This window comes from Eretmochelys imbricata, chromosome 8 (assembly GCF_965152235.1).
Source record: "Eretmochelys imbricata isolate rEreImb1 chromosome 8, rEreImb1.hap1, whole genome shotgun sequence".
In the NCBI taxonomy this organism is placed as follows: Eukaryota; Metazoa; Chordata; order Testudines; family Cheloniidae; genus Eretmochelys; species Eretmochelys imbricata.
In genome coordinates, this window is record NC_135579.1 from 56843514 (window position 1) to 56869857 (window position 26344).

The following is a 26344-nucleotide window of genomic DNA, read 5'->3' on the forward strand; positions in this document are numbered from 1 at the left end:
TACCCGCTGAACACTTGGAGACTTTGTTTTTTAAATCTTGTCTGAAAGATACAGTAAATGGCATGGAACTACATTTATGCACCTCCAAAAGAATTAAGGGCTTAGATAACACTGCTGCATTTCAAACTTGTGTTCCCAAGTAGTCTGGAATATAGTTAAGAGTTGCATGCATGTATTGAAGTGAGAATATATCTTCAGGTATTAAACCATATAGTAGAAATGAGACTGTGAAGGTGATAGTAGCAACGTTTTGACTCTTGATCTCCCATTTCTGTTCTGTATTTTCATTCATGTTTTGCTATCAGTGTGAAACCCAGTTATAATAGAATGACAGACAGCAAATGTTACCAGCCATTCAACTGTCACTGAAAATGTGTCCTGTCATTAATATTTGGAGGAATCTAGAACACACTGGAGTTATTTGACAATGACTTTAAAGCAACTGTTTTTAAAAGTGTCTGCTTATGTAAACAGATCTTTTTAGTGTCACTTTTTATATATTTTTGAATAATTAACGTAACAATATATGTTACCATTTTAATTTCTCCCACATTTGTCATGCCCAAAACTAATAATCTGTTGTTTTTTCATTGTTACCTTGTCCTTCTCCTATTTGTTCTGTTTTTTTCTCTGCCTGTTGCCTCATCATATGTTTCAAATGTACACTCTTTGGGTTGGGACTACCCTTTTTTAAAAAAAAAAAAATAAAATGTATGTATCGTCTCTAGCACAATGGGGTGTTGGTCTCTGACTGGATCCTCTAGCTCAGTGGTTTTCAAACTTTTTTTCTGGTGACCCAGTTGAAGAAAATTGTTGATGCCCACGATCCAACAGAGCCGGGATGAGGGGGGAGAGGCTCAGGGCTGGGGCAGGGGGTTGGGGTTGGGCGTGAGGGCTGTGGAATGGGGCCAGGAATGAGGGGTTCAGGGTGTGGGAGAGGGCTCTGGGCTGGTGCAGGGGGTTGGGGTGCAGGAGGGGATCAGGGCTGGGGGTGCAGGCTCTGGGGTGGGGCTGAGGATGAAGGGTTTGAGGTTCAGGAGCGTGCTCAGGGCTGGGGCAGGGGATTTGGGCACAGGAGGGAGTCATGGCTCTGGGCTGAGAGGCAGGCTCTGGGGTGGGGCTTGGGATGAGGGGGTTAGGGTGTAGGAGGGGGCTCCAGGTTTGTGGGGCGGCTGGGGCAGAGGCTTGGGGTGTGGGCGGGGGTCAGGGCTTTAGGCTGGGGCCAGGGATGAAGGTTTGGAGTGCAGGAAGGAGCTCTGGGTTTGGGAGGGGTCAGGGCTGGAGCAGGGGGTTGGGGTGCGGGCTTACCTCTGGCGGCTCCTGGTCAGCAGTGCAGCAGGGGTGCTAAGGTAGGCTTCCTGCCTTTCCTGGCACTGCAGACTGTGTTGCACCGCAGAAGCGGCCAGCAGCAGGTCCAGCTCCTAGGTTGAGGCACTGTGCTCGGGGCGGGGGCAGCGCGCGGAGCCCCATGGCCTCCCCGCCAAGGAGCTGGACCTGTTACTGGCTGCTTCCGGGGCATAGTGCAGTGTCAGAACAGTCTTAACCAGGCAACACTGCCTATGGGACTTTTAATGGCCCGGTTGGCGGTGCTGAGCAGAGCCACTGCAACCCAATGACTTACATTCCACAACCCAGTACTGGATCGTGACCCGCAGTTTGAAAACAACTGCTCTAGCTGCCATTGCAATACAATTAATAGTTGCTTCTGTAGATTATTTCTTCTTTCTGGATCTCGGGTTAGTGGTCTTGTTCATTTTCTTCATGGAACAAATTAGAATCCTCTTGAAAAAAAATTGCAGCCCTCTAAGTTGTGTTCTTGGCCAGCTTCTGGTTGTTCTGATGTCCTGATGCTTTACATTCTTTACACTAGTGCTTTTAAGGACACAGCATGTCTGCTCACCTTTAGGAAAAGTGTTCCAATCTGCATCCATTTCTGTTCCACTTGAAGTTCATATACTGCAGAGGATTCAGCAATAAAGTTGATAACTATCGAAGATATTATACATACATATTATACATAAATCTTCATTACAGACTTATGTGAAGGATAGACAGCATCAAATTTGCGGGTCATTGTGTGTACTTTGCTGGTAGAGGCAGCAACTGCCACTGTTAAATTTGAATAATCCGGTATAATCTAAGTCTCTGTTCTCACTTCGATCTCTCTGAAATGTACAATGCTTGATTTCTGGCCAAAGATGACCTTATTTTGTCTTTTGAAGTTGTGGGAAAATTGTATCGTAGTTTTAGAATATGTCTATATCGGTATCATGGGCTTTGATTGCAACTCTTATGGACGTATCCGAGCTTTAATCTAGCTAGTTCAGGTACCAAAGCAAAGAAACTGTGACAGCACAGGCTTTAGCGCAGGCTAGCCACTCTAGTAATTACCCATGCTGCTATGGCTTCGCTGCTCTGGTACCTGAGCTAGCTAGATTAAACCTCAGGTATGTCCATACAAGTTGCAGTCACACCCCATGATTGCAGTATAGACATACCCATAGAGCACAAGGAGAGTATCTGGGTGAGCAAGGGTATTTGCTCCCATTATACTTTTTGCAGGGGAGGGGTTGAACTGTGTTTTGAACAGCCTTGCACGTAAATCGCTGAGGTGTTGAAAGATGAGGAAACTAGAGTTATGAGACTTTTAAAATGATGCACTGAGCATAATAATCTCTTTAATTACATGATATGTTGCTTCTCAAATAATAGAACTTATTTCTACAACTTTTTACTATCACCAGTTACTTTTGAGATTATTAAAAACGGAGAGTTTTTAAAAGAAAATCACTTACCGCTACTTACATTGTTGACTTTTTTTTTTATTTCTCTAGGTCTGGGAAATGAAAATAGACTATTCATTTTCATTAACAATCTAGTAAACTTCACTTACAGGTTGTCCTGCACCAGCACAGTACTGCAGTGTTTGTGTTGCAAGCACTGCAAGGGAGTGTTTTTGTCTGGGGGAGGGGAACCCAAAAAACCAAAGCCAAACCTCTATTAGACTTAGGTTTTCTAAATAATGTTGTTTAGAGCTAAAGTTTACCTCTTTGAGCTCATTTAAGAGTTAAAGACAAGGGAGAGAAAATATTTCCATGTGCGATTTTAAAAAAAAAAACAAACCCCAAAACCTGGAGCATTATAGAGATGAACTACACAGCAGCTCAAAATGTGTTATATATTACACTGTGATTTTCTTTTAAAATCGATACCAACCTGATAGTCTTTTGTGTTTTGTTTTGTGTTTTTTTTCCCCCCTAAAGTGTTCCCCACAAAGAGATTATGTGATTCTGGCTATTCGAACACCTCCAAGAGAAGAGCAAAATGAAAGCAACAAAAATTATCATCCAAAATTGGCTGACATTGATGAAGAATGGGTAACAGCACATGCTAGTCAGGTAAAACACTTTCAAAAGATGTATACTTATTGTAAGAAATAAGTTTTTGAAATTCTTCTGAACTTCAAATCCTAATTTTTATGCATAAAAGAGTCTTCTCATGAGTCCTTTGATGGCACTGATTTTGTTAATTGATCAAAACCTTACACGACTACAACCAATATTAAAAAGTAGTCTTTTCCAAAAATGCAGGTGGCTCTATAGTTTTTGAGCACAAAACTTGCATGAAATATATGATGATAAAATGGAAGAATAGAGTATTTTTAAATTAAGGGATTGTGAAGTTGAGAAATAGCCTTGCTAATTTTAGTCTTGCAGTTTATTCTACATCTGTGTTCCAATACCTTTAAAAAAAAAAATAGTAAACCAAGTGATATAGTTTATAGAACTTTATAATCATAATAGTAATTAATAATTTGCTTTTCTGTTTATTTTGTAAGTTGTCTAGAATGCTCCCTGGAGGACTGCTAGTTCTTGGTGTATTTATTGTTGCAGCTCCAGAACTGGCAAAAGACATCCAAAATGCTTTACGCAAGGTAAGCGGGTAGATAATGTCCACAGGAAGGAGCTGGATTTTTTTTTTTTTTTTTTTAATTTATGCAGCAGAGTAATTTTCTATCACTGACGTCTTAGCTGTATTTATTAACTGGATTATCTGAAACGGAAACCAAAAATATACCAGATAAATGGTTTGCAGTAAAAGATTGCTTGAATTTTTCAACATGGGCAAAACTATATATATTTCAACAACATTATTCTTGAAAACATCTGTAACCATTTTGACTAAAATTTTTCAAAAAAAAATTCAGCCTGAGGCAGACACCAGGCATATAAAATTTCAGTCCCAGTGATTAAAGCTTGACAAAGCTATAAGCAACTGAAAAGAAGCTCTTAAAATGGGTGGTGTGGGGCAGCTTTTATATGGGGCAGTGCTACCAGTCCCACTTATAGTAACCTATATATCAGTAAAAAGAAAAGGAGTACTTGTGGCACCTTAGAGACTAACCAATTTATTTGAGCATGAGCTTTCGTGAGCTACAGCTCACTTCATTGGATGCATACCGTGGAAACTGCAGCAGACTTTATATACACACAGAGATCATAAAACAATACCTCCTCCCACCCCACTGTCCTGCTGGTAATAGCTTATCTAAAGTGATCATCACTATATATCTAAAGTGATCATCACTATATATCAGTGGAAGCATTATGATTGTTACTCAATATTGGGACAGATACTTGTGTAGATAACTTACCTAAGATGTGGCAAAAGACAAAATAAGAGTAATTCTTTCATCTCTGTTATTATTATATAACTTTATTTGATGTATTTTCTTTTTCATACCGACTGTCTTCCAAATTGTCTCACAGAGTTAAATGGTTTGAAGTGGGAACTGGAAATGTGGAGGCAAATGAGACTTTAAGTTTTCAGATGTGGTCTGAAGAGAGAGTTGATGAGATGGAGAGAGATGAGAAAGCTGTTACAAATATCAGAAGCTGCAGGGAATGAAGTCAGATTGTATTGAGGAACTGAGAAGAGGAAGGTGAAGAAAGAAACCAGGTCTATGAGCGGGGCATGAACAAGTCTATGAAGGGTTTTTTTAAAAGTTCAAAATGAACTTAAGTCAGTAGATTTGTTTTTGTTCTTGTTTTGAAGATTTGTGTGATAGTGGTTGTGCTGCTTTGTACTGTAGCATGTACAGAAAGATGCTGTTCAATGTAAAGTCTACATATTAGATATTTTCATTAACATCCTCTCCAGCACTCGAGTCTTTCATATGTGATGTTTCAGACATTTAACAGCAGCACCAGCCTAACTTAAAACCACGTATTTTTAGGTCCTGTACCATCTGAAAATGGGATGATCTGAGATGAGCCAACCTTCAGACTGTCAGATTTTATGTTAGATTATAATTAAAAGCCATAAGGTCCTTGGAAAATGGATGCTGGCATCAGAGTGGCAGTGACCGTTCCCAAGGGTTTGCACAAATCTTTCCATCAGTTTCAGTTTGTATATTTGCAGCCTGTGCATTTGCAAATATTCCTGTTTTGGTTCTATTACAAAGTGTTATACAGCTGAGAAACTGACTTGTAGCAAAACTGACATGCTGTTTTGTTTTAAAACTGAAATACAGCGCTGTTTTCAGCAACAATAACTACTTGCATTAATTTTTGTTTGTGCTATGAAGAAAAATCCCATAACATTCTTTTCCTTCTTCTTCAGCTAGTTTTTTCAGTAGAAAAGTCTGTAGTTAAAAAGAGGCTCTGGAGTTTTACTGAGGAGGAGGTCTCTGACAGAATGGCTCTTCATCTTTGTTCTGCTACAAAGAAGTATCCTTCTATAGCAAAAATATAATGTCTTTTGATACAGTGTATTGAAATATAATATAGTGCAGGATCTGTCTGGTCTAACTGTATACTTATTGCCACCCAAAAATCTTTATTGCCTTTGTGTCAAGGGTTGCTAGGATGGATATTCCAACAACGCATATCATAAAAAGCAAGGCATCTACTCTGCACTCAATTTATCGGTTCCCCTGCTCAAGCTCAGTTACTGTCCTTCCACTATTCACAGACCACATTCTCCACCTTCATTCTGCTCAACCACGTGCAGCCATAACTTTGAGCATGTTTACTGGTTATATGGTCATGCATTTTGATTGATTGTAGGGTTGGTGTGTCCTTGGTAAATTACATTATATTAATTTTTGTATGATGCATGTAAGTAGGTGAGGTATGGTGTCTGATTGCAGATAGTAAATGTAGAATGTTTTTCTGTTAGAGATCACCCTTTCATATAAAACTCATTTGGTAGTAGTTTTCATGTAGAAGTTACACTAGTGCACACAGATTTCCATTCTGTATTCTATTTCTTGTCGGAGTTGAAGGCTATACACTTGTTCAGAATGAGGATAAAGATATAGGGGTTTCTACTGGTGGAAGGAAGTTGAGGGAAAAAGAGGGTGATCAGCAGGGAGGGGCCTGGATGGGGAAGCACAAGGGAGTGGAGATCTATTTTAATGAACCACTTATGGCTCATCAGAAAGGAGAGCCTCTTCCCAGCAGCATCTTCAGGTTTTCCCTTGCACTCTCTGTGCATATTGCTACTTCTCACAATGCCCCGCTACTTCACTCCCACGTTTAATTTGTAAAAGTGATGTTCTTGTTTTAAATATCAAAGGCACCCAAAATAACATCTGATGTCTTTCTCTGTGGCACTGTAACTTGCAATTGTAATAATAAAAAATAGTTTAAAGGTTGATTATGATGGGGAAGTAACAGGCATGGTGGGAAGAATGTTGTAAGTCAGTGAAATAGCTGTGCAGGTGAGGATCATGGAGAACTGGGGCTCAGCAGTTTGATGGGGGAGAAGTATTGCTCTGGAGGAGGCCAGGAGAGAGAGAGAGCACAATTCTAGAGAAGTATGGGAGACATCAGGGTTTGCAAGTGTAAAATACATATCACCATTGATTGATTAGCTATCCATATGAATAGCTAATCAGTGTTGATACATATTTGAAAGGCAGGCACATCATTTCTGTAATACGTGTAGTTTACAGGTGAAACTTTTTTTTTTTATTCCCATCAGTGTGAGAACATTCTCTATAATATTAAAAACTTGGCTCTGGAAAATAAGATAGTGAACGTAAATGATAAATTATAAGTTAATTTAAAATATTTGTTTTTTATTTTGTTCCTTAGTTTTTATTCCTTTTAAGCATATTTCACTGAATTTTTTCCTTAATTAATAAAGGATACTTTGTCGAACCTATGATATGCAAGATCCAAAGGTAAGATTGACTAGTGTATGTAAGATTTATAAAGTTCAGAAGAAATAGATTTTATTTCACATTTGTAACATTGTATTAAGCCATTATATTTACTACATTTTAAAAATAAAACCCTGTCTTTTCCTCCCAGAGTTCACCTAAGCCAGCAGACTGGAAGTACCAAAGTGGCCTGTCTGCCTTCTGGCTATCCTTGGAGTGCACAATTAATGTTAATATCCACATCCCACTTTCTGCTACATCAGTCAGCTATGAACTAGAGAAAAATACTAGGGTAACTAAACAATAACAATACACTATTGCTTACTCCTTTAATATTGTACATACAATTGTACTGCTTAGAAATGAATAATGTGTTATGAAAATATGGAGTAGGTAGGGGAATAGAATTAATGATTTGTTACTGGCAGTTAAATCTATAAGGTAATAAGTTCCTTATGCACAACTCACTTGCTGCATTAAGCATAAAAAAGCATAAGGAGAGAAATCTTTCAAGATTTTTATTTTCCTGTATTTATTTAAATTATTAAGAAACATTTTTAGGAGTGTGTAAAGAAGGTAACATCTTTTCCTTTTTCTCTTCTTTTGATGCAGGGTCTGGTTTTGATAGGATTTGAAAATGGGGTGCTCTCATTGCCCATTCACTATTAATAAGCCCCACCCCATCTTATGGAAAAACAAAATCCACATGTCATGTCTTCCATATAGGTGGTTATGCAAATTAGCTTTATATTTAGGCCAATAAAGATTAAAATTAATATTTCTATTTACTTTAGGAAATGTAGATTAAGAGGTGTATTGTGAGTAGTATGTTGTCTATCAGTATAATGCAGATGGATGAGAGGTCTGAAATTTGGTTAGGATTTAAACGTGCATTACAGTAGTTTTGGAGTGTTGGTGGGTTTTGTGGCAATATTCAACCAAAAGTGTAGTTTATTTTTAGAGGTTTCAGAGTAGCAGTCTATATTCGCAAAAAGAAAAGGAGTACTTGTGGCACCTTAGAGACTAACCAATTTATTTGAGCATAAGCTTTCGTGAGCTACAGCTCACTTCATCGGATGCGAAAGCTTATGCTCAAATAAATTGGTTAGTCTCTAAGGTGCCACAAGTACTCCTTTTCTTTTTCTTTTTAGAGAAGCTTTCTTCTCAAAATATATACTTACAATCTTTCTGTGTTTTTTGGTTTTTAAAGAACGGATTAACCCGGTGGGCAAAACAGATAGAGGAAGGTGTTTTTCTGATCAACGGGCAAGCTAAAGAAGATGACACAGAGCTATTGGAAGGGCAGGTGTGTGCTGTATAGCATAGAATTAATATCGATGTGTCACTCAAAATGTCTGGTGTGGTAATATTAGTGGCTGAAAGGTCTTCTGTAGAATATTTTACTTCTAACTGGCATGTGCCATGTAATTAATATAAAGGATTGCTTTTCTCTTACATAAAAATTGCCATACTGGGTCAGATGAAAGGTCCATCTAGCCCAGTATCCTGTCTTCCAACAGTGGCCAATGCCAGGTGCTTCAGAGGGAATGAACAGAACAAGTAATCATCACGTGATCCATTCCCTGTCGCCCATTCCCAGCTTCTGGCAAACAGAGGCTAGGGACACCATCCCTGCCTATCTTCCATCAACTTATCTAGTTCTTTTTTGAACCCTGTTATAGTCTTGTCCTTCACAACATCCTCTGACAGAGAGTTCCACAGGTTGATTGTGCATTGTCTGAGGAGATACTTCCTTTTGCTTGCATTAAACCTGCTGCCTATTCTCCACCTGTCCTTGAAGCAAAAAAGGGATGATTGTAGAAGTAGTAAAAAGAAGGATAAGTTAGGGAGGACTGGTGTATAAGAATTCTGCCCATATGCTGAAGATTAGATTGACTTTTAAGCTTTATTTCTGTTGCAGTTTTTAGAGGTGAAGAGTGAGCCACTCAAGAAGATTTTAATGAGATCATCTAAAACTGTGCAGTTTTTTTGGTACTAAAACCACTACTACTAATTTTTTCCAAAGATTCCTAACTTTTTATTAACTGTGTTCTTAAGGTGGTTTCTATATCTCAATTTTCTTTCTAAAATCTACAAACTGGTACTACGGTGCTAGAGGCCAGTGGAGCACCTAGGTATGGTAGATACAGATATGTGTTCTGTATATTTCATATACCATTTTCTCCTTTTATCTCAGAAAAAGTCTTCAAGAGGAAATATTCAACACCGTATTCAACCCTTTGATGTGAAGGTTCTGACGCAATTGGTAAGCATTGTGTGTAGAAAATGCCAGTAAGGTTAAGTGCAGTATTGCATAAAGCTTTATTCTCAGATGCCTAGCCTAAAAAAGGGGCATGATGTAAAAATTGAAAATGTCTTTTTTAACAACTCCTCCCCACTATAGGTTTGGTTTCTTGTTCAAATTAATATAATTCTGGTATGTAGGGACTTATCCAAGTTATTGTTATTGACTTCAGTGGAAGTATCAGGTCCTGATAGAGCACCTGAGGATCATACAGTATAGTTGGAGGGGAGGGAAACTGAGGCCTAGAGATGTTAAATTCTGTAAACTGCTCATGTTGGGCAGAATCCTGCACCTACCAGGCTCTGTTTATTTCAGTGGGGCTTTGTGTGGCTATATGGGTTCACCTGCACAAAAAAGGCTTACAGATCTTAAGGCCAGAAGGGACCATTGTGCTCATCTATGGTCTGACCTCTTGTGTAACACAGACCATAGCATTTTTATTAAGTGGTTTCTGATTCAAGCCCATACCTTCTGGTTGAGCTAGAGCACATATTTTTTTAGAACAGCAGCTCTCAACCTTTTCTACTGTACCCCTTTCAGGAGTCTGATTTTGTCTTCTATACACCCAGGTTTCACCTCACTTAAAAACTAATTGCTTTCAAAATCAGACTTAAAAATAGAAAAGTGTCACAGTGCACTATTACTGACAAATTGCTTACTTTCTTTTTACCATATAATTATAAAATAAATCAATTGGGGCATAAATATTTACTTACATATCAGTGTATAGTATATAGAGCAGTATAAACAAATCATTGTATGAAATTTTAGTTTATACTGATTTCACTTGTGCTTTTATGTAGCTTGTTGTAAAACTAGGCAAATATCTAGATGAGTTGATGTACTCCTGGAAGACCTCTGAGTACCCTCAGGGGTACATGTACCTCTGGTTGAGAACCACTATTTTAGAAGACAGACATCCAATTCTGATTTTAAAGACTATAGGTGATGTTCCTAGTTGAGTTGTTTCAGAGGTTTAATTTACTCACCAAAAAAAAGGTGCAAAAAAGCATCTTATTTCAAATAGTTTGTGTGATCAGAGACCAGCTGGCCTGTTGAAGGTTACACAAAGTTCATAACATCTTTAAATTTAATCAAAATAGTAATAATGTAAGTTTATTTTTCTTGTGAGAGATGCCCATTTATGCTCTGTGCAAAGGGCAGATGTTGACAGTCAAACTATTGGTCTCCGACAATACTGTTTATACTGGAATCGCTAATTGTTCTGTGAACATCTTTGGGATAGTCAAAGGAGAATATCGGACTGAAGGGATTTCCATAATGGTCTCCCTCTTGCCACAGAAACATTATAGTTTGCCCTAAAATAGGGTAAGGACTCCATGGATATTAGCTTTGATCTAGTTCCAAATATGACCAGATAAAAATGTCTTCCTAATTAATTATAGGACTGGTGGATGATTCTGCTTTAAGAAAAATACTCAAACAACACAACGTAGATTTTCTAGATTATACTTACTAATACAGTAAGTAGACAAACTTTCTGTCAGTTAAAAAAAAGGCTTCAAAAAGTAGTGTACAAGGGAGGTTACTGGGAAGATACTGTATTCATATTAGCAACAGGCTGTTTAAAAATAATGTAAGCATTTTACACATTCTAGGGCTATAGAATTAATTTTATTTTCAGTTAAAACAGTGGTGACCAAACTTCAAAAACAAGCTGAGGGAGCTATTTTCACAACCTTGCTAGCATCACCATTGATGTCTATTTGCATGCTGATGAGAAGTAAACATAAAATACATTAATTGCAAGAAATTATAAGTTCCTGGAAAAGCAAATTTTAAAGAATTTACCAACTGGAAAAGGACAAAACTATTAAGACGGAGCTTCATATTTAAGTTACTTGCTAAAAGGTATTAACTGCGAGAGGAGAATAACACACATTTTACCAAGTACTTAAAATGTTTAAGTGCTGTTAATTGAAATTTGTAGTGGCTTCATGACTGACCATATTGCAGATGCATAGCTAACATTATAATTGAAATGTGTTTATTTTTCAGTCCCAGAGTTCAGGCCATCGATCTGCAGCAATGGTGCAAGTCTGCCGTGGTTCCATTAATCTTAAAGGTGCTGTGAAATGCAGAGCTTACATCCATAATAACAAGCCAAAAGTTAAAGATGCTATTCAGGTATTGAATGCACTCTCCTTCATTGCTTTTCCCAAATATTTTACTAGAACCCTAAAATTATTGTTCTGCATTTGCCTTTGGTGGGATAATAGAGGTCCAAACTGGGCTCCAAAAAGTCTGAACTCCAGACAGCTAGAGTGATAGTTTGGAATTTTTAGAAGTCCTTTTTATTGTTCAAGAAAATAAATTTTTCAAAAAGTTTTTTTAATTTTATTTAGAAGCAGTTCATTTTAGATCTCTACTAGTGTTGTTTTTGTCCTCCTAAGAAATCCTAACTTACTCTTAGTCTAGTGGTGGTAATACTTGGTGTAAAGTTTTCTTAAAATTAAAGGAATGACTTCTGTATGTTATGTATTCTTGTACTTGCCAGAGGAAAAATGTAGGCAGATTAGGTACTCCAGTTACTCTTTTGAAATGTATTTGGAGTAGTACTTCTAAATCAAAGTGATCTTTTCTGTTGTCCTGCTGCACTTCTAATATTGTCCAAAAAAGTACTGAACATGACAGTCAGTATTTTTCCATGTTGCAACCTTCTGCATGGTAACAGACCACATGTTTTGAAATTGTGCATATAATCTCCCATTTCTGTTAATGAGTAAGGCTATGTCTACGCTAGAGACCTTACAGCGGCGTAGCTGCTGTATGCCGATGGGAGAAAGCTGTCCCATTGATGTAATTAAACCTCCTCCAACGAGCGGCAGTAGCTATGTCGGTGGGAGAGTGTCTCCCGCTGACATAGCGCTGTCCACACCGGCGCTTCTCTTGGTGTAACTTACGTCACTCAGAAGGGTGTTTTTTCATATAAAAATACTGAGTGACATAAGATATACCGACAAAAGGAGCTAGCGTAGACATAGCCAAACTAAAGACAAAGGATAAAATTCAAGCACCATTGAACACTGGCAAAACTCTTACAGACTTTAATGCAGACAAGATTTCACTCATAATGTTCATAACAAAAATACATAAAAATCAATAACGCAACAGAGAGAATATTGTGACTTGATGAAGCAGGTTTTATAAATTTTGATTGGCAACACCTTTTTAAAATCAAACTAGCATTTTGCATAACTAAAAAGCACCATAAACAGATAACTTCTATTATGTTTAGGAAACCCCATAACTGCATAAAACAGTTTTATTTAACAGACCAGTTATAGTGGTGGGCTATATTGTACTCTGATTAGTTTCAGTGGAGGGAGTGGTTTTTAATGGAGGAGCAGCATATGTGAGAGAAGTATTTGTCTCGATAGCCTAATTATTCTATTGCAGCTTTGTGTGTGGCGTGCCAAGCCGTTCAGACATTAATGAATTAGGTCTCTTAAAATCATTGTGGGATTAGGAAAGTTTTAAAGAGAGCCTGTAACTTGGCCAAGAAGATACAGGAAATCTGTTGTAGAGCCAAGAACATAACCCAGTCTCCTGAGTTTGATCATATGCTTATTTTCAATATTGAAGATTATTTAAAACAAGCAGATAATAACAAAATCACACTTCTTGATGATTTGTTATTATGGTAGGATACTGAAGGGGAAAGTTTTGGTTTTTTGGTACTAGGTTCCCTTTGTCAGGCATTTTTTTTTTTTTATTCCTGTTTTTTATATTTTGATTTTGTTAATGCATATCATGGTTAAGTTGGCCTAAATGCACAGGACAAACTGAGACTTTTTTTTTACTATGGTTGTTTCTTGGGAATCACCACGTCAGCTAGTTTGCAAGGTATTTGTGTTTATTGTGTGTTTTTTGTTTTGTCCTTGCAGGCTTTGAAGAGGGATATAATAAACACACTCTCTGATCGTTGTGAAATATTGTTTGAAGATCTGATTATAAATGAGGCACCTGCCAAAAAAAGTAGGAGACTAGAGAAGAAAGCAAATTATCTTTTTCTAATGTAATTTGCCTTTTGTTTTCCTGGAGTTCCTTACTGATAGTCATCAGGATTCAATCTGAAATACTGAAATCTGGGTGTAGTTAGAGGGAAACAAAAGTGTATCAGGCAGCATAAATTGTACTTGTCACTCCTTTGCCTCTTTTTTTCAGCTGTCCGCTTCAGAAGGATTTCGTTCAACTTCAGGCATTGTACTTTTGGCCTGCATTTTCCCCCATAATGTTTATTAAATACCTTCTTGCCCCAAGTGTAAATTAAACTTCCACTTTATTCCCTTCTTGGCATAGTTGACCCTCAGTACAGTACCCCATAGTCATGGACTCAGCATCTAGATCTCAAATACAGAAGGGCTTTGACACTTAGTCAGAATCAGCCAATTATTTTTGTGATGTCCACACCCAACAGGGAAATAAACAATATATCGAACTTGGCAAGATTCAAAAAAGAATTATCCATATCCTAACTATTAGGGATTTGGGGGAGACCTAACATGCAGGACAGACCATACCACATTTGCCTGCAGCAGGAGTCTTACACCTTCCTCTAAAGCATCTTATGCTGACCATTGTTAAAGACAGGATACTGGACTAGATGGACCTCAGGTCTGAGCCAGTATGGGAATTGTTATGCTCCTATCCAGATGTACAAATGTAGCCCATGTAGTGTTAGACTCCAGTATTTCACCTCTGAGGTTTCATATATATAATATACAAAATTCACTTTACATTTAAATGAAAAGATATGTATCTTGCATGTCAGCTCAGCATATTGAATGAATTGCAAGGCTATCTGGGTTTGTATTAATTTCAAGGCCAGAATTGTTTTCACTACATACATTTATTCTCCATAATAGTGAACTTTGTATCTTAATATAATTACAAACCGTGAAACCAAATTAGTATACCAATACTATCTCAGTTGGTTCATGCTTAAGTTATCCATCAGACTCATAGATATTAAGGTCCAAAGGGACCATTACGATCATCTAGTCTGACCTCCTGCACAATGCAGGCCACTGAATCTCACCCACCCACTTCTGCAATAAACCTCTCACCTATCTGAGCTATTGAAGTCCTCAAATCGTGGTTTAAAGACTTAAAAGTGCAGATAATCCTCCAGCAACTGACCCGTGCCCCATGCTGCAGAGGAAGGCGAAAAACCCCCAGGGCCTCTTCCAATCTGCCCTGGAGGAAAATTCCTTCCCAACCCCAAATATGGCAATCAGCTGAACCCAAAGCATGTGGGCAAGATTCACCAGCCAGATACCTAAGAAAGAATGGTCTGTTGTAACTCAGATCCATCACATTGGGCTTCCATCACATTGGGCTTATTTACCATGAATAGTTAAAGATCAATTAATTGCCAAAATCATGTTATCCCATCATACCATCTCCTCCATAAACTTATCGAGTTTAATCTTGAAGCCAGATAGGTCTTTTGCCCCCACTGCTTCCCTTGGAAGGCTGTTCCAGAACTTCACTCCTCTGATGGTTAGAAACCTTTGTCTAATTTCAAGTCTAAACTTCCTGATGGCCAGTTTATATCCATTCATTATCCTTCATACTGTATAATAATTTTAAAGGAATGTTTTAAAATGACAAACACTATGTGATCAGCTGTGTGAAATGTTATTTTCTCCTACCTAAGATCTGCTAAGTTGGAGAGGAGGAAAATGTCTTGTGATGTTTTGGGTGTGTGTGTTTTTTTGTTTTGTTTTTTTTAAACATAAAGAGTAACTGATTGAGTAACTGAAAGGAAAATTGAATGCTGCCAAACAGTCGTCTTCATCTACTTTAGATGACATTAAGTTATGTTTATGGTGCTATGTGTACTGAGAAATAAACTCATTGTAAATATTATTTTAGCTAACATTATCCAAAATGGGGAATATGGCAGGAGTAGCTTTTATCATTTGCATGCAGTTTTCCATTCTCTCTTTAGGTGGCACTTGTACTCCATGGCTGTTAACTACATAAAACAGTAACTAATTGTTTGATATACTTTATGATGCTGAAATTGTGTACTGTTTGGCACATGCATCAATTCCTTTATCTCCAACCTTCCTGAGAGTGCTCTTTGTATCATTTCTAAAGTGATAAAGGGCCTGGTCAACATTTTCAATTCAGAATAATTTTTAAGGTCGTTTGGCTATTTCTAAGGACCACTGAAGAGTGTTATGTGAAAAATATATGAAAAGTTTTAGTTAGTAGGAATATAATTTCCATTTACAAATATAAGTGTCTAGAACTTACATGAAACAGTAACAATTAGGCTGGAAATGTTTGAAATCAGACTTTTACATGATGCCTTGGACAGTCCTGTTTACAACTGTTTGTATAATGTATGCTGATTATTGAAATGTCTTTACCACAGCTACACAAGTTTTTGTATGGTATTTCCCTTTCTTGCTAGATTCTGAGAGAGAGTTTCATGCCTTGCCTCACAGAGTGTTTGCCTCCATTGCTGGATCAAATGTGATGCTGTGTGATTATAAATTTGGAGATGAAACGGCTGGCGAAATCCAAGAGCGTTTTTCTGAGATATTGGATCAAGTTGTGCATGGGGAAGCTATACACATAGCCGAGGAAATAAACACAGGTAAATATAGCATCTGAGTGAAGAACCAAATTAGACTATAACTGGGATTACGGATAAATTAACCAATAGACTTTATTGTGGTTCATTACATTACACTGAGTGCATCAAGGCTTAAATCTGGCTAACTTCGTATCTTGTAGCTCTTGTGTATACTAGTGTAATTACTTTATATTACAGGAATAAGATGCTTAAGGCTGCCATATTTTGTACATAATAAAGAGTTACTTGATATGTTTTTGCTTTCTCATGGGTTGTCATATATCAGCACTTCAGCTATCTAGAGCTTTGTTCAAGGTAAGATGGCAAAAATGTTGGTAATTTAGTCACAACCCACAAAAATGCGAAAATAATCTTAAATCTTTTATTGTAGCAATATACAAGGCTCCATCAAGAAATTAATGTAATTAATTTAAAACTCCATGATTGCAATGTGTTGAGTTATTGGTGACCTTATTTCATGAGGAATTTATAAATAGATTTTCTTAAAGACTGAGACAAAAACTGCACCACATATGAACTTTCTGACCTCTTATATTTTAGTCAAGAACTTGCTCAGTAGCTTAATATTTTAACTAGAACAATGCTTTCATCAAAACAAATGTTTTCACAGTAAATGTAAAAATGTATTTCCAGCATTTTTGTTGGGAGTTTTGTTTGGGGTTTTTATCTCATTATTCTGAGTTTTAATTTGTCTGTGTCAAATGTGTTGTGCAAGACTTTTTTTGGTGGGGGGGAGTGCTCTCCATTTAATTTAACATGGAATTCCATTGCATGCTAAATAACTATTTTTTCATCATAATTAACACTCTATCTGTATATAACTTTTGTATTCCAGTTATGAGGGTTTTTTCATACTTTTCTATTTTTAAAATTAGAAGTATTTTGTGGTATAATTAGCTATATAGAGTTTCACTCCTGTATCACCTGACCGCAGTTACTAACTCATAAGGAAAAAATTTATCCCTTTCCAGGTGAGATAATCAAATGTTGTGGTTGGAAAATATAGCCCATAATAGATCTTAATATCTGAGGCATGCTTATTCTCTCTCTCTTCCCCCAATATGGTTAGAGGAGTTTTATTCTATGATTTTGTAATGTCTTAAGTCAAAAACATTTTGATACTTTTCTAGTTTTATCATAGCTAATACCACTTTCATTGCTTCAAACCTGCATATGTTTGAAGAGGAAAATGTGAAATGTTGACTGTAGGTTGGAATGTGATTTCTTTTGCTCATTTCTTGTGATGAGTTCCATATTTCTATTCAGTGAATTTCATCACTAGCCGGAAACTCCTCCATCAGTTCCAAATTAATTGAGGTCCCCATGTTTCAACTACTTTGGAAATAATGAGTGAAATTCATCCCTGGTGTTAATCAATGCACTTCAGTGGCGGTATACAGGGATGAATTGGGGATTAATTATAAAAAAATTAAAATGAAAGCAAACCAAAAAACCGACTGGTGTTACACTAACATTGTTTTTGTTAAAATAATATTACAGCTAACAGAATACTGTAGGTGAGCTGTAATGAAGGTGTCATGCTGTCCGAAGTGGCTCACGACCATGAGTGCCTACTTCAGGGAAGACTGTTGGGAAAACAGGGCAGACACCCCAAAACTGGTGTTATATTCTATAATTAGATTTCACCAAGCCAGTAACAAATGTGAACTCCTGGGTCACTATACCAGTCTTAACATAGAATTACAGACTGGAGAGTCTGAGGGGACTGTCTGTCTTGCTAATTTAGAAATGAAGCTTAACTGTCAGCCTGACTAGGAAGACTTAAATATTTAAGGAAACAAGGAGTAATTTAAATGTAGGTGGGTCTTGTGTACTTTCACATAGAAGTACTCTCAGCAGTTTATTTATGTGATTTTTGTGACATAACGCAAGTTTGGAATTTTCCTGAGATATCTTTCATGTGAAGGGATGGTCTTCAGTTGAATAGCATCACTTGTTTCTCAAAGCTTAAGCATGCATTCCTAAAACTTGATGCGCTGCAACAATGGAGAGTTAATGCTAACATTTGCAGTGAATTTTGACATGACCCTTTCTGTTAAGACAATGCTCGTAATGTTAGACATCTTAGAAACCTGTTTTTGATGAAAATATGACTGTTTCTAAAATTCCATTTAAAATGCCTCAATTACTGTAACACAATATAGATATTTCTAAAAACAGTTTACTAAAAATATGCTCATTACTTTTAATAGTGAAAAATCTGCTTACATTTTGGTTACGTGATTCTGTTTAACACTATTTTAGTTTAATATCTTCATATGGTTAGGAGAGAATCAATATATGAAACGGATTTAAACTTTTTTTTACTCAAAACACAGAACAATGCCATATTTTTAAGAATTACATACAGTAGTTATTTGTATACTAGATCCACATGTTCTGGTCACAAAAGCGTTTTCATTATATCTTTTCATTGTAGCTCATGCTAATGACCCACTGCAATGGTTCAGTCTTTAAAATTTTTAAATGGAAAATAGTAAGAAGAACTAACCAGTCATATCTGAAAAGTATAAGCAACTCTGATTGTAGTTCCAAGGTCCTCCAGGGCTTTGACATCAGCAACTGAAAGCTTTGCATTAGCGAATGGCCTCACTAAATCCTAGCTCCTGGCACCAACAAATTAAATACATTGAGTAGGTAAACACAAATACAGTTTTAGTGGCCATAATCTCTTATTGTTCATTTGTTCTTTGTAAGGCAGTTTAAGGTCTGGCGAAGGCTAGGGACAGAGAATATTGGCATTAGAAAGCGTCTGCACTAGACAATTGTACACAGCATTATATCAGTGCTGCTTTAGATTTGGGCATTCTGTGTCCTAGGCTTTAATCTTCTTTGGGTTACTACGAAGAACAGGTATTTATTTTATTTTATTTATTATTTATTTTATTTGCTAATCCATCCTGTGAACCATGTGCATTAATGTCTTCTCAAGAGTAACAGCCCCCAATGTGATAACTGTGCTTGTAGGAATGCCATCACAGAGCCATATAAAGCTGATGGGGGTGGTTTTTCCCCCCTCCCCAGCAACATTACCCTGACCAGAGTTATGAAGATTTTTAAATGCTGACTGAAAAAGGTGGTTTTTTGTGAATGCAAAATTCTGAACTTTATTATGAAATTGAAACTATTATTAAAATATATATTTAGACAGAACACTGTTTCTAGCTTTTCTTTCCAATACTGGTTCTTAAATATCAAATTATTTTCTTCACTGTAATATTTGAACTGCAGATTTCTACACACACTGTAAACAGATGAGCATGTGTATTTTTTTTCTGGTAACTGTAGTTGTAGTAAATGAAATATTATCCAAGTTTTATTCTTGATTAGCACTTGAAACCTCTGCATCCCATTAAATAAGTTGCTAAGCAGTTGTATTCATTAGTTGCTATGATGAAATACATACAGTACAAGGCTATCGGTTTCTGGAGTAAAAACATGTAGAGACATGCTTTCACAAAGGGAGATAGCTTGGATGATTTTTAAATGACCTCATTTGTGTGTAAGTTATATGGCGTTAGAATTTCATAAGCTAGCCATACATGAGACATCTCAGATGATACACCAGCCACCCATCTGATCAACCCAGATCCTGTTTAAACTTACTTCAATAGCTGGTGATAAAATGGTGAAAGTACTTCTGGAAGTGTAGCAATTTCTGTAATTGGTGCATGAGACAGAGGGCACTGCCTTGTATTGCTCAGTGATTCCTAGATGATTAATGAATGGGTCTGGCAGCCTCACTTATGTAGAGTTCTGTTTATATTTTGACAAAGTAAAACTTTCCTTATCTAGATTCTACATCTAAAAGTAAAATGTATGGACTTAATCCAAAAAGTAACTTCTAACAGCCAAGACATAATATTGTAGCATAACATAATACTGCAAGTGGTGCCTCCATACCCTGCTATGATACGATGGTGCAGTGAAACCTGTGTGAAAAGCCACTCTGTTAGGCAAAGCATGTCTTAGAAGACCACCCCCGAGTATCTCCAAACATACAGAGTCCAGTTCTGCTCTACCTGTGTTGAACTGCTACCTCCAGTGAGTAATTGACTTTGGTCCCTTGAGTGGTTGCTTAAGACAGATTTCACTGTATAATTTCCCTTGTCATGTTCATAACATATTATTTTGATACAGGCTAGGATCGTACTGGCTTTTTTTTTTTTTTTTTTTTTTTTGCTGCAACTCAACAATACATTTTCATCTTCCTCATGCTACTAACTTGAATGCTATACCCACTTTAATGGTCAATAATTTCCAGATATTTACCCAGCAACCAACAGGTTGTATTAAGATTTTTAGATTCCAGTCTCGATTTCCTTACATTTTGCTAATAATTGGCTGTAAATTCTTTTTTGTTCTTGTTGTTCTTTCATTAAAAGATTAAGTTATTAGGTCGAGTTAAAGAGTATATTACTTAGAAATGTGAAATCATTTCGTGCTCAAAGCTCCTCCTTAATACAAGTGATTTTTAAAATTATTATTAGTTGCTGGGTAGAAAATCTTATTCTAGATAGAACAAGGCCATCCTTTAGGGATTCTGGTACAAGAACACATTGAAACATAATTGCGGGGGAAAAAACACTTAGGCATAACTTTCCCAGATTAAATCCGGTGGAACTTCACTTTTACAGAAAAGTCCAATATAGAAGCCCCTGCTTGCACCATTGGCAGATAGTAGTAATAGATTCACCCCATGTAGTCACTTGTTTGTTGAAGAAATCTGGGTGAATTTTTATGTGTATGCTTAAAGTAAATAATGAAACTGTGTTTTATATTTGAGGGGGAAAATTCACATATTCTGAAAGTACCGTTAATTGGCTGGGATACAGAACCCTTCAATTTTAGATCAGTGGTTTATTTCCAGCCTAAGTCAACAGTAGCCAATGTGTTTTCCTCTATGTATGAAATCAGTTAGTGACTTCAATCTAATTATAACTGGACAAGTGTCCACCAAACAGTTGGCACTTTTAGCAAAGACACAGGACTGGATTCTAAATTATTCTCCCGGTCTCAAAAATTGGCCAGAATTAAAATACACAGACAAAGATGTGTACAGAAATTTTTATTTCCACTGTCTGGGCTGTATTTGTTCTATGGAAAAATGAAGGACCTCAATGTTTGGGAATCCTATAGTGCCATATTCTTGCATTGGTTAATGGATGCTTTGTTCTGTGTGTGTGTATTTAACAAGTAATATTAGTTACAATCTCAATGTGTTTACAAGAGGACAATGTATTGAGAGGCACGGTCAACTTGAAACCCACCCAGTTTTTAAAAAAATTGCCCCTGAGCACCACTTCCCATTCCAATCTTTAATGGAAGTTTTACAGTCAGATTTCCCAGTTTTAAAATTTTTCTCTTTATTTTGGATTTTTTCTACACAGTGATAAGAGGTATCCAGATGGGGATGGGTGGAACTACTACACATGAAGTTCTGTCAAACGCACAAAATAAACCAAAAAAAGATATCCCCTCTTCCCCCTCCCCTCATCCAATCTCTTTATTACTTAATCTTAGGTGTTACCTGTAACAATAATAGATTAAATATTTTCACATCTAAATGGTGGTTTTTATGGTTTCCTTTATAACCATTTCTAGTCATGATTTAAAAAAAAAAAAAACAACCTCTATGCAGCCTTGCATTTCAACAGTACAAGTACACAAAGTGCAGTATAACAAACAAAACTGAAGGTTTGTTTTTCATTCTAAGAAAAAATAATTTAGTTTCTTCTTGTAAAGCCCCAGTTTAGGACCCAATTCTGTGGACGATTATGTACCTGAGTAACTACTCATGTCAAAAAAAAAGGAGTACTTGTGGCACCTTAGAGACTAACCAATTTATTTGAGCATGAGCTTTTGTGAGCTACAGCTCACTTCATCGGATGCATACCGTGGAAACTGCAGCAGACTTTATATACACACAGAGAATATGAAACAATACCTCCTCCCACCCCACTGTCCTGCTGGTAATAGCTTATCTAAAGCGATCATCAAGTTGGACCATTTCCAGTACAAATCCAGGTTTTCTCACCCTCCACCCCCCCACACAAATTCACTCTCCTGCTGGTAATAGCCCGTCCAAAGTGACAACTCTCTACACAATGTGCATGATAATCAAGTTGGACCATTTCCTGCACAAATCCAGGTTCTCTCACCCCCTCATCATCCCCAGGTGAGAGAACCTGGATTTGTGTAGGAAATGGCTCAACTTGATTATCATGCACATTGTGTAGAGAGTTGTCACTTTGGACGGGCTATTACCAGCAGGAGAGTGAATTTGTGTGGAGGGTGAGAAAACCTGGATTTGTGCTGGAAATGGCCCAACTTGATGATCACTTTAGATAAGCTATTCACTCTCAACTACTCATGTCAGTTTTCCCAGTTTTCCATTGACTTAAATGGAACCACTTAAGTGAGTAATGTTTTATGTGCTTAAATCTTAGCTTCTAGCCCTGAGTTTCTAAAACTTCTTGGAGTAGAGGTTCTGGGAAACATTGTGAAAAATGACTTCAGCTCTTAAGTGTCAAAGTCACTGTTGAAAATGGGCCTTAGGAATGTAAGTCACTTAAATGCTTTATCACAGTTTTTTTACCTTTTTGTCTCTTTAACTGGTTTGCAAAGCCCTTAGCATTCTTTTGGTGCTATGCTGCTGCTGCTATTACTAATAAGAACGTAAGAGCTGTCATACTAGACCTGGTTCATTTTCCCCAGTATCCTGTTTCCAACAGTGGCCTGTACCAGAGCTTCATAATTGCCGTTCTGTACGCTCCCCCTGGAGTTATCCATATCTGTTTTTCACTCCCAGCTCCTGGTCATCAGATGTATAGGATTGTCTTGAGCATGGGGTTGAGTGCTTAATGATCTTGACTAATAGCCATTGATGGACCTATCCTCCATGAACTTAACAAGGTCCTTTTTGAACCTAGTTATGCTTTTGGACATCACAACATCATAGCAATGAGTTCCACAGGTTGGTTGTGCATTATGTGAAAAAGTACTTCCTCGTGTTTGTATTAAACCTGCAGCCTATTTCATGGGGTGACTCCTGGTTTTTGTGTGTATGACAGGGTAAATAGCACTTTCTTTCCCCCATACCATTCATGATTTTAAAGACTTCAATCTCCCCCGTATTCCACCAGTTGTCTCTTTTCTAAGCTGAACAGCCCTAACCTTTTAGGGTATGTCTACCCTACGGAATAAGGTCGAATTTATAGAAGTCGGTTTTTTAGAAATCGGTTTTATATATTCGAGTGTGTGTCCCCACAGAAAATGCTTTAAGTGCATTAACTCGTTGGAGTGCTTCCACAGTACCGAGGCTAGAGTCAACTTCCAGAGTGTTGCACTGTGGATAGCTATCCCACAGTTCCCGCAGTCTCCGCTGCCCATTGGAATTCTGGGTTGAGATCCCAATGCCTGATGGGGCTAAAACATTGTCGCGGGTGGTTCTGGGTACATATCGTCAGGCCCCCCCCCCCCCCCTCCGTGAAAGCAAGGGCAGACAATCGTTTCGTGCCTTTTTTCCTGAGTTACCTGTGCAGATGCCATACCACGGCAAGCATGGAGCCCGCTCAGGTAACCGTCACCGTATGTCTCCTGGGTGCTGGCAGACGCGGTACGGCATTGCTACACAGTAGCAGCAACCCATTGCCTTCTGGCAGCAGACGGTGCAGTACGACTGGTAGCCGTCCTCGTCGTGTCCAAGGTGCTCCAGGCCACGTCGGCTGGGAGCGCCTGGGCAGACATGGGCGCAGGGACTAAATTTGGAGTGACTTGACCAGGTCATTCTCTTTAGTCCTGCAATCAGTCCTATTGAACCGTCTTATGGTGAGCAGGCAGGCGATACGGATTGCTAGCAGTCGTACTGTACCATCTTCTGCCGGGCAGGCAAGAGATGTGGATGGCATGCAGTCCTTCTGCACCGTCTGCTGCCAGCCAAAGATGTAAAAGATAGATGGAGTGGATCAAAACAAGAAATAGACCAGATTTGTTTTGTACTCATTTGCCTCCTCCCCCGTCTAGGGGACTCATTCCTCTAGGTCACACTGCAGTCACTCACAGAGAAGGTGCAGCGAGGTAAATCTAGCCATGTATCAATCAGAGGCCAGGCTAACCTCCTTGTTCCAATAAGAACAATAACTTAGGTGCACCTTCTTATTGGAACCCTCCATGAAGTCCTGCCTGAAATACTCCTTGATGTAAAGCCACCCCCTTTGTTGATTTTTAGCTCCCTGAAGCCAACCCTGTAAGCCGTGTCGTCAGTTGCCCCTCCCTCCGTCAGAGCAACGGCAGACAATCGTTCCGCGCCTTTTTTCTGTGCGGACGCCATACCAAGGCAAGCATGGAGGCCGCTCAGCTCACTTCGGCAATTAGGAGCACATTAAACATCACACGCATTATCCAGCAGTATATGCAGCACCAGAACCTGGCAAAGCGATACCGGGCGAGGAGGCGACGTCAGCACGGTCACGTGATTATCAGGACATGGACACAGATTTCTCTGAAAGCATGGGCCCTGCCAATGCATGCATCATGGTGCTAATGGGGCAGGTTCATGCTGTGGAACGCCAATTCTGGGCTCCGGAAACAAGCACAGACTGGTGGGACTGCATAGTGTTGCAGGTCTGGGATGATTCCCAGTGGCTGCGAAACTTTCGCATGCGTAAGGGCACTTTCATGGAACTTTGTGACTTGCTTTCTCCTGCCCTGAGGCGCATGAATACCAAGATGAGAGCAGCCCTCACAGTTGAGAAGCGAGTGGCAATAGCCCTGTGGAAGCTTGCAACGCCAGACAGCTACCGGTCAGTTGGGAATCAATTTGGAGTGGGCAAATCTACTGTTGGGGCTGCTGTGATGCAAGTAGCCCACACAATCAAAGATCTGCTGATATCAAGGGTAGTGACCCCGGGAAATGGGCAGGTCATAGTGGATGGCTTTGCTGCAATGGGATTCCCTAACTGTGGTGGGGCCATAGACGGAACCCATATCCCTATCTTGGCACCAGAGCACCAAGCCGCCGAGTACATAAACCACAAGGGGTACTTTTCAATAGTGCTGCAAGCTCTGGTGGATCACGAGGGACATTTCACCAACATCAACGTGGGATGGCCGGGAAAGGTACATGACGCTTGCATCTTCAGGAACTCTGGTCTGTTTTAAAAGCTGAAGGAAGGGACTTTATTCCCAGACCAGAAAATAACTGTTGAGGATGTTGAAATGCCTATATGTATCCTTGGGGACCCAGCCTCCCCCTTAATGCCATGGCTCATGAAGCCGTACACAGGCAGCCTGGACAGTAGTCAGGAGCTGTTCAACTACAGGCTGAGCAAGTGCAGAATGGTGGTAGAATGTGCATTTGGACGTTTAAAGGCGCGCTGGTGCAGTTTACTGACTCGCTTAGACCTCAGCGAAACCAATATTCCCACTGTTGTTATTGCTTGCCGTGTGCTCCACAATATCTGTGAGAGTAAGGGGGAGACGTTTATGGCGGGGTGGGAGGTTGAAGCAAATTGCCTGGCTGCTGGTTACGTGCAACCAGACACCAGGGCGGTTAGAAGAGCATAGAAGGGTGCGGTACGCATCAGAGAAGCTTTGAAAACCAGTTTCATGACTGGCCAGGCTACGGTGTGAAAGTTCTGTTTGTTTCTCCTTGATGAAACCCCCCGCCCCTTGGTTCACTCTACTTCTCTGTAAGCTAACCACCCTCCCCTCCTCCCTTCGATCACCGCTTGCAGAGGCAATAAAGTCATTGTTGCTTCACATTCATGCATTCTTTATTCATTCATCACACAAATAGGGGGATGACTACCAAGGTAGGCCAGGAGGGGTGGTTGAGGAGGGAAGGAAAATGCCACACAGCACTTCAAAAGTTTACAACTTTAAAATTTATTGAATGCCAGTCTTCTTTTTTTTGGGGCAATCCTCTGTGGCGGAGTGGCTGGTTGGCCGGTGGCCCCCCTACCGCATTCTTGGGCGTCTGGGTGTGGAGGCTATGGAACTTGGGGAGGAGGGCGGTTGGTTACACAGGGGCTGTAGTGGCAGTCTGTGCTCCAGCTGCCTTTGCTGCAGCTCAACCATACACTGGAGCATACTGGTTTGGTCCTCCAGCAGCCTCAGCATTGAATCCTGCCTCCTCTCATCACGCTGCTGCCACATTTGAGCTTCAGCCCTGTCTTCAGCCCACCACCTCTCCTCCCGGTCATTTTGTGCTTTC

The 26344-nt window shown here is 38.8% G+C and overlaps 1 protein-coding gene across 5 annotated transcripts in view; it reads left to right on the top strand.

The window, feature by feature from the left end:
- The window catches only part of ODR4 (odr-4 GPCR localization factor homolog), a 37862-nt gene that overhangs the window by 1924 nt on the left and 9594 nt on the right, over positions 1-26344 (top strand). For 4 of the 5 annotated variants that reach the window (XR_013346964.1, XR_013346965.1, XM_077825469.1 and 1 more), the window contains exons 3-12: positions 3264-3398; positions 3839-3934; positions 5623-5729; positions 7153-7189; positions 7320-7460; positions 8379-8474; positions 9366-9434; positions 11493-11621; positions 13382-13472; positions 15922-16107. Coding sequence is in view for 3 of the 5 variants with exons in the window: in XM_077825469.1 (XP_077681595.1) it covers positions 3264-3398; positions 3839-3934; positions 5623-5729; positions 7153-7189; positions 7320-7460; positions 8379-8474; positions 9366-9434; positions 11493-11621; positions 13382-13472; positions 15922-16107 (1087 nt within the window). In the remaining 2 variants the exon portion in view is untranslated. Of the gene's footprint in view, positions 1-3263; positions 3399-3838; positions 3935-5622; positions 5730-7152; positions 7190-7319; positions 7461-8378; positions 8475-9365; positions 9435-11492; positions 11622-13381; positions 13473-15921; positions 16108-24358; positions 24674-26344 lie in introns of those variants that run through there. The other variant, XM_077825471.1, reaches the window with a different exon arrangement.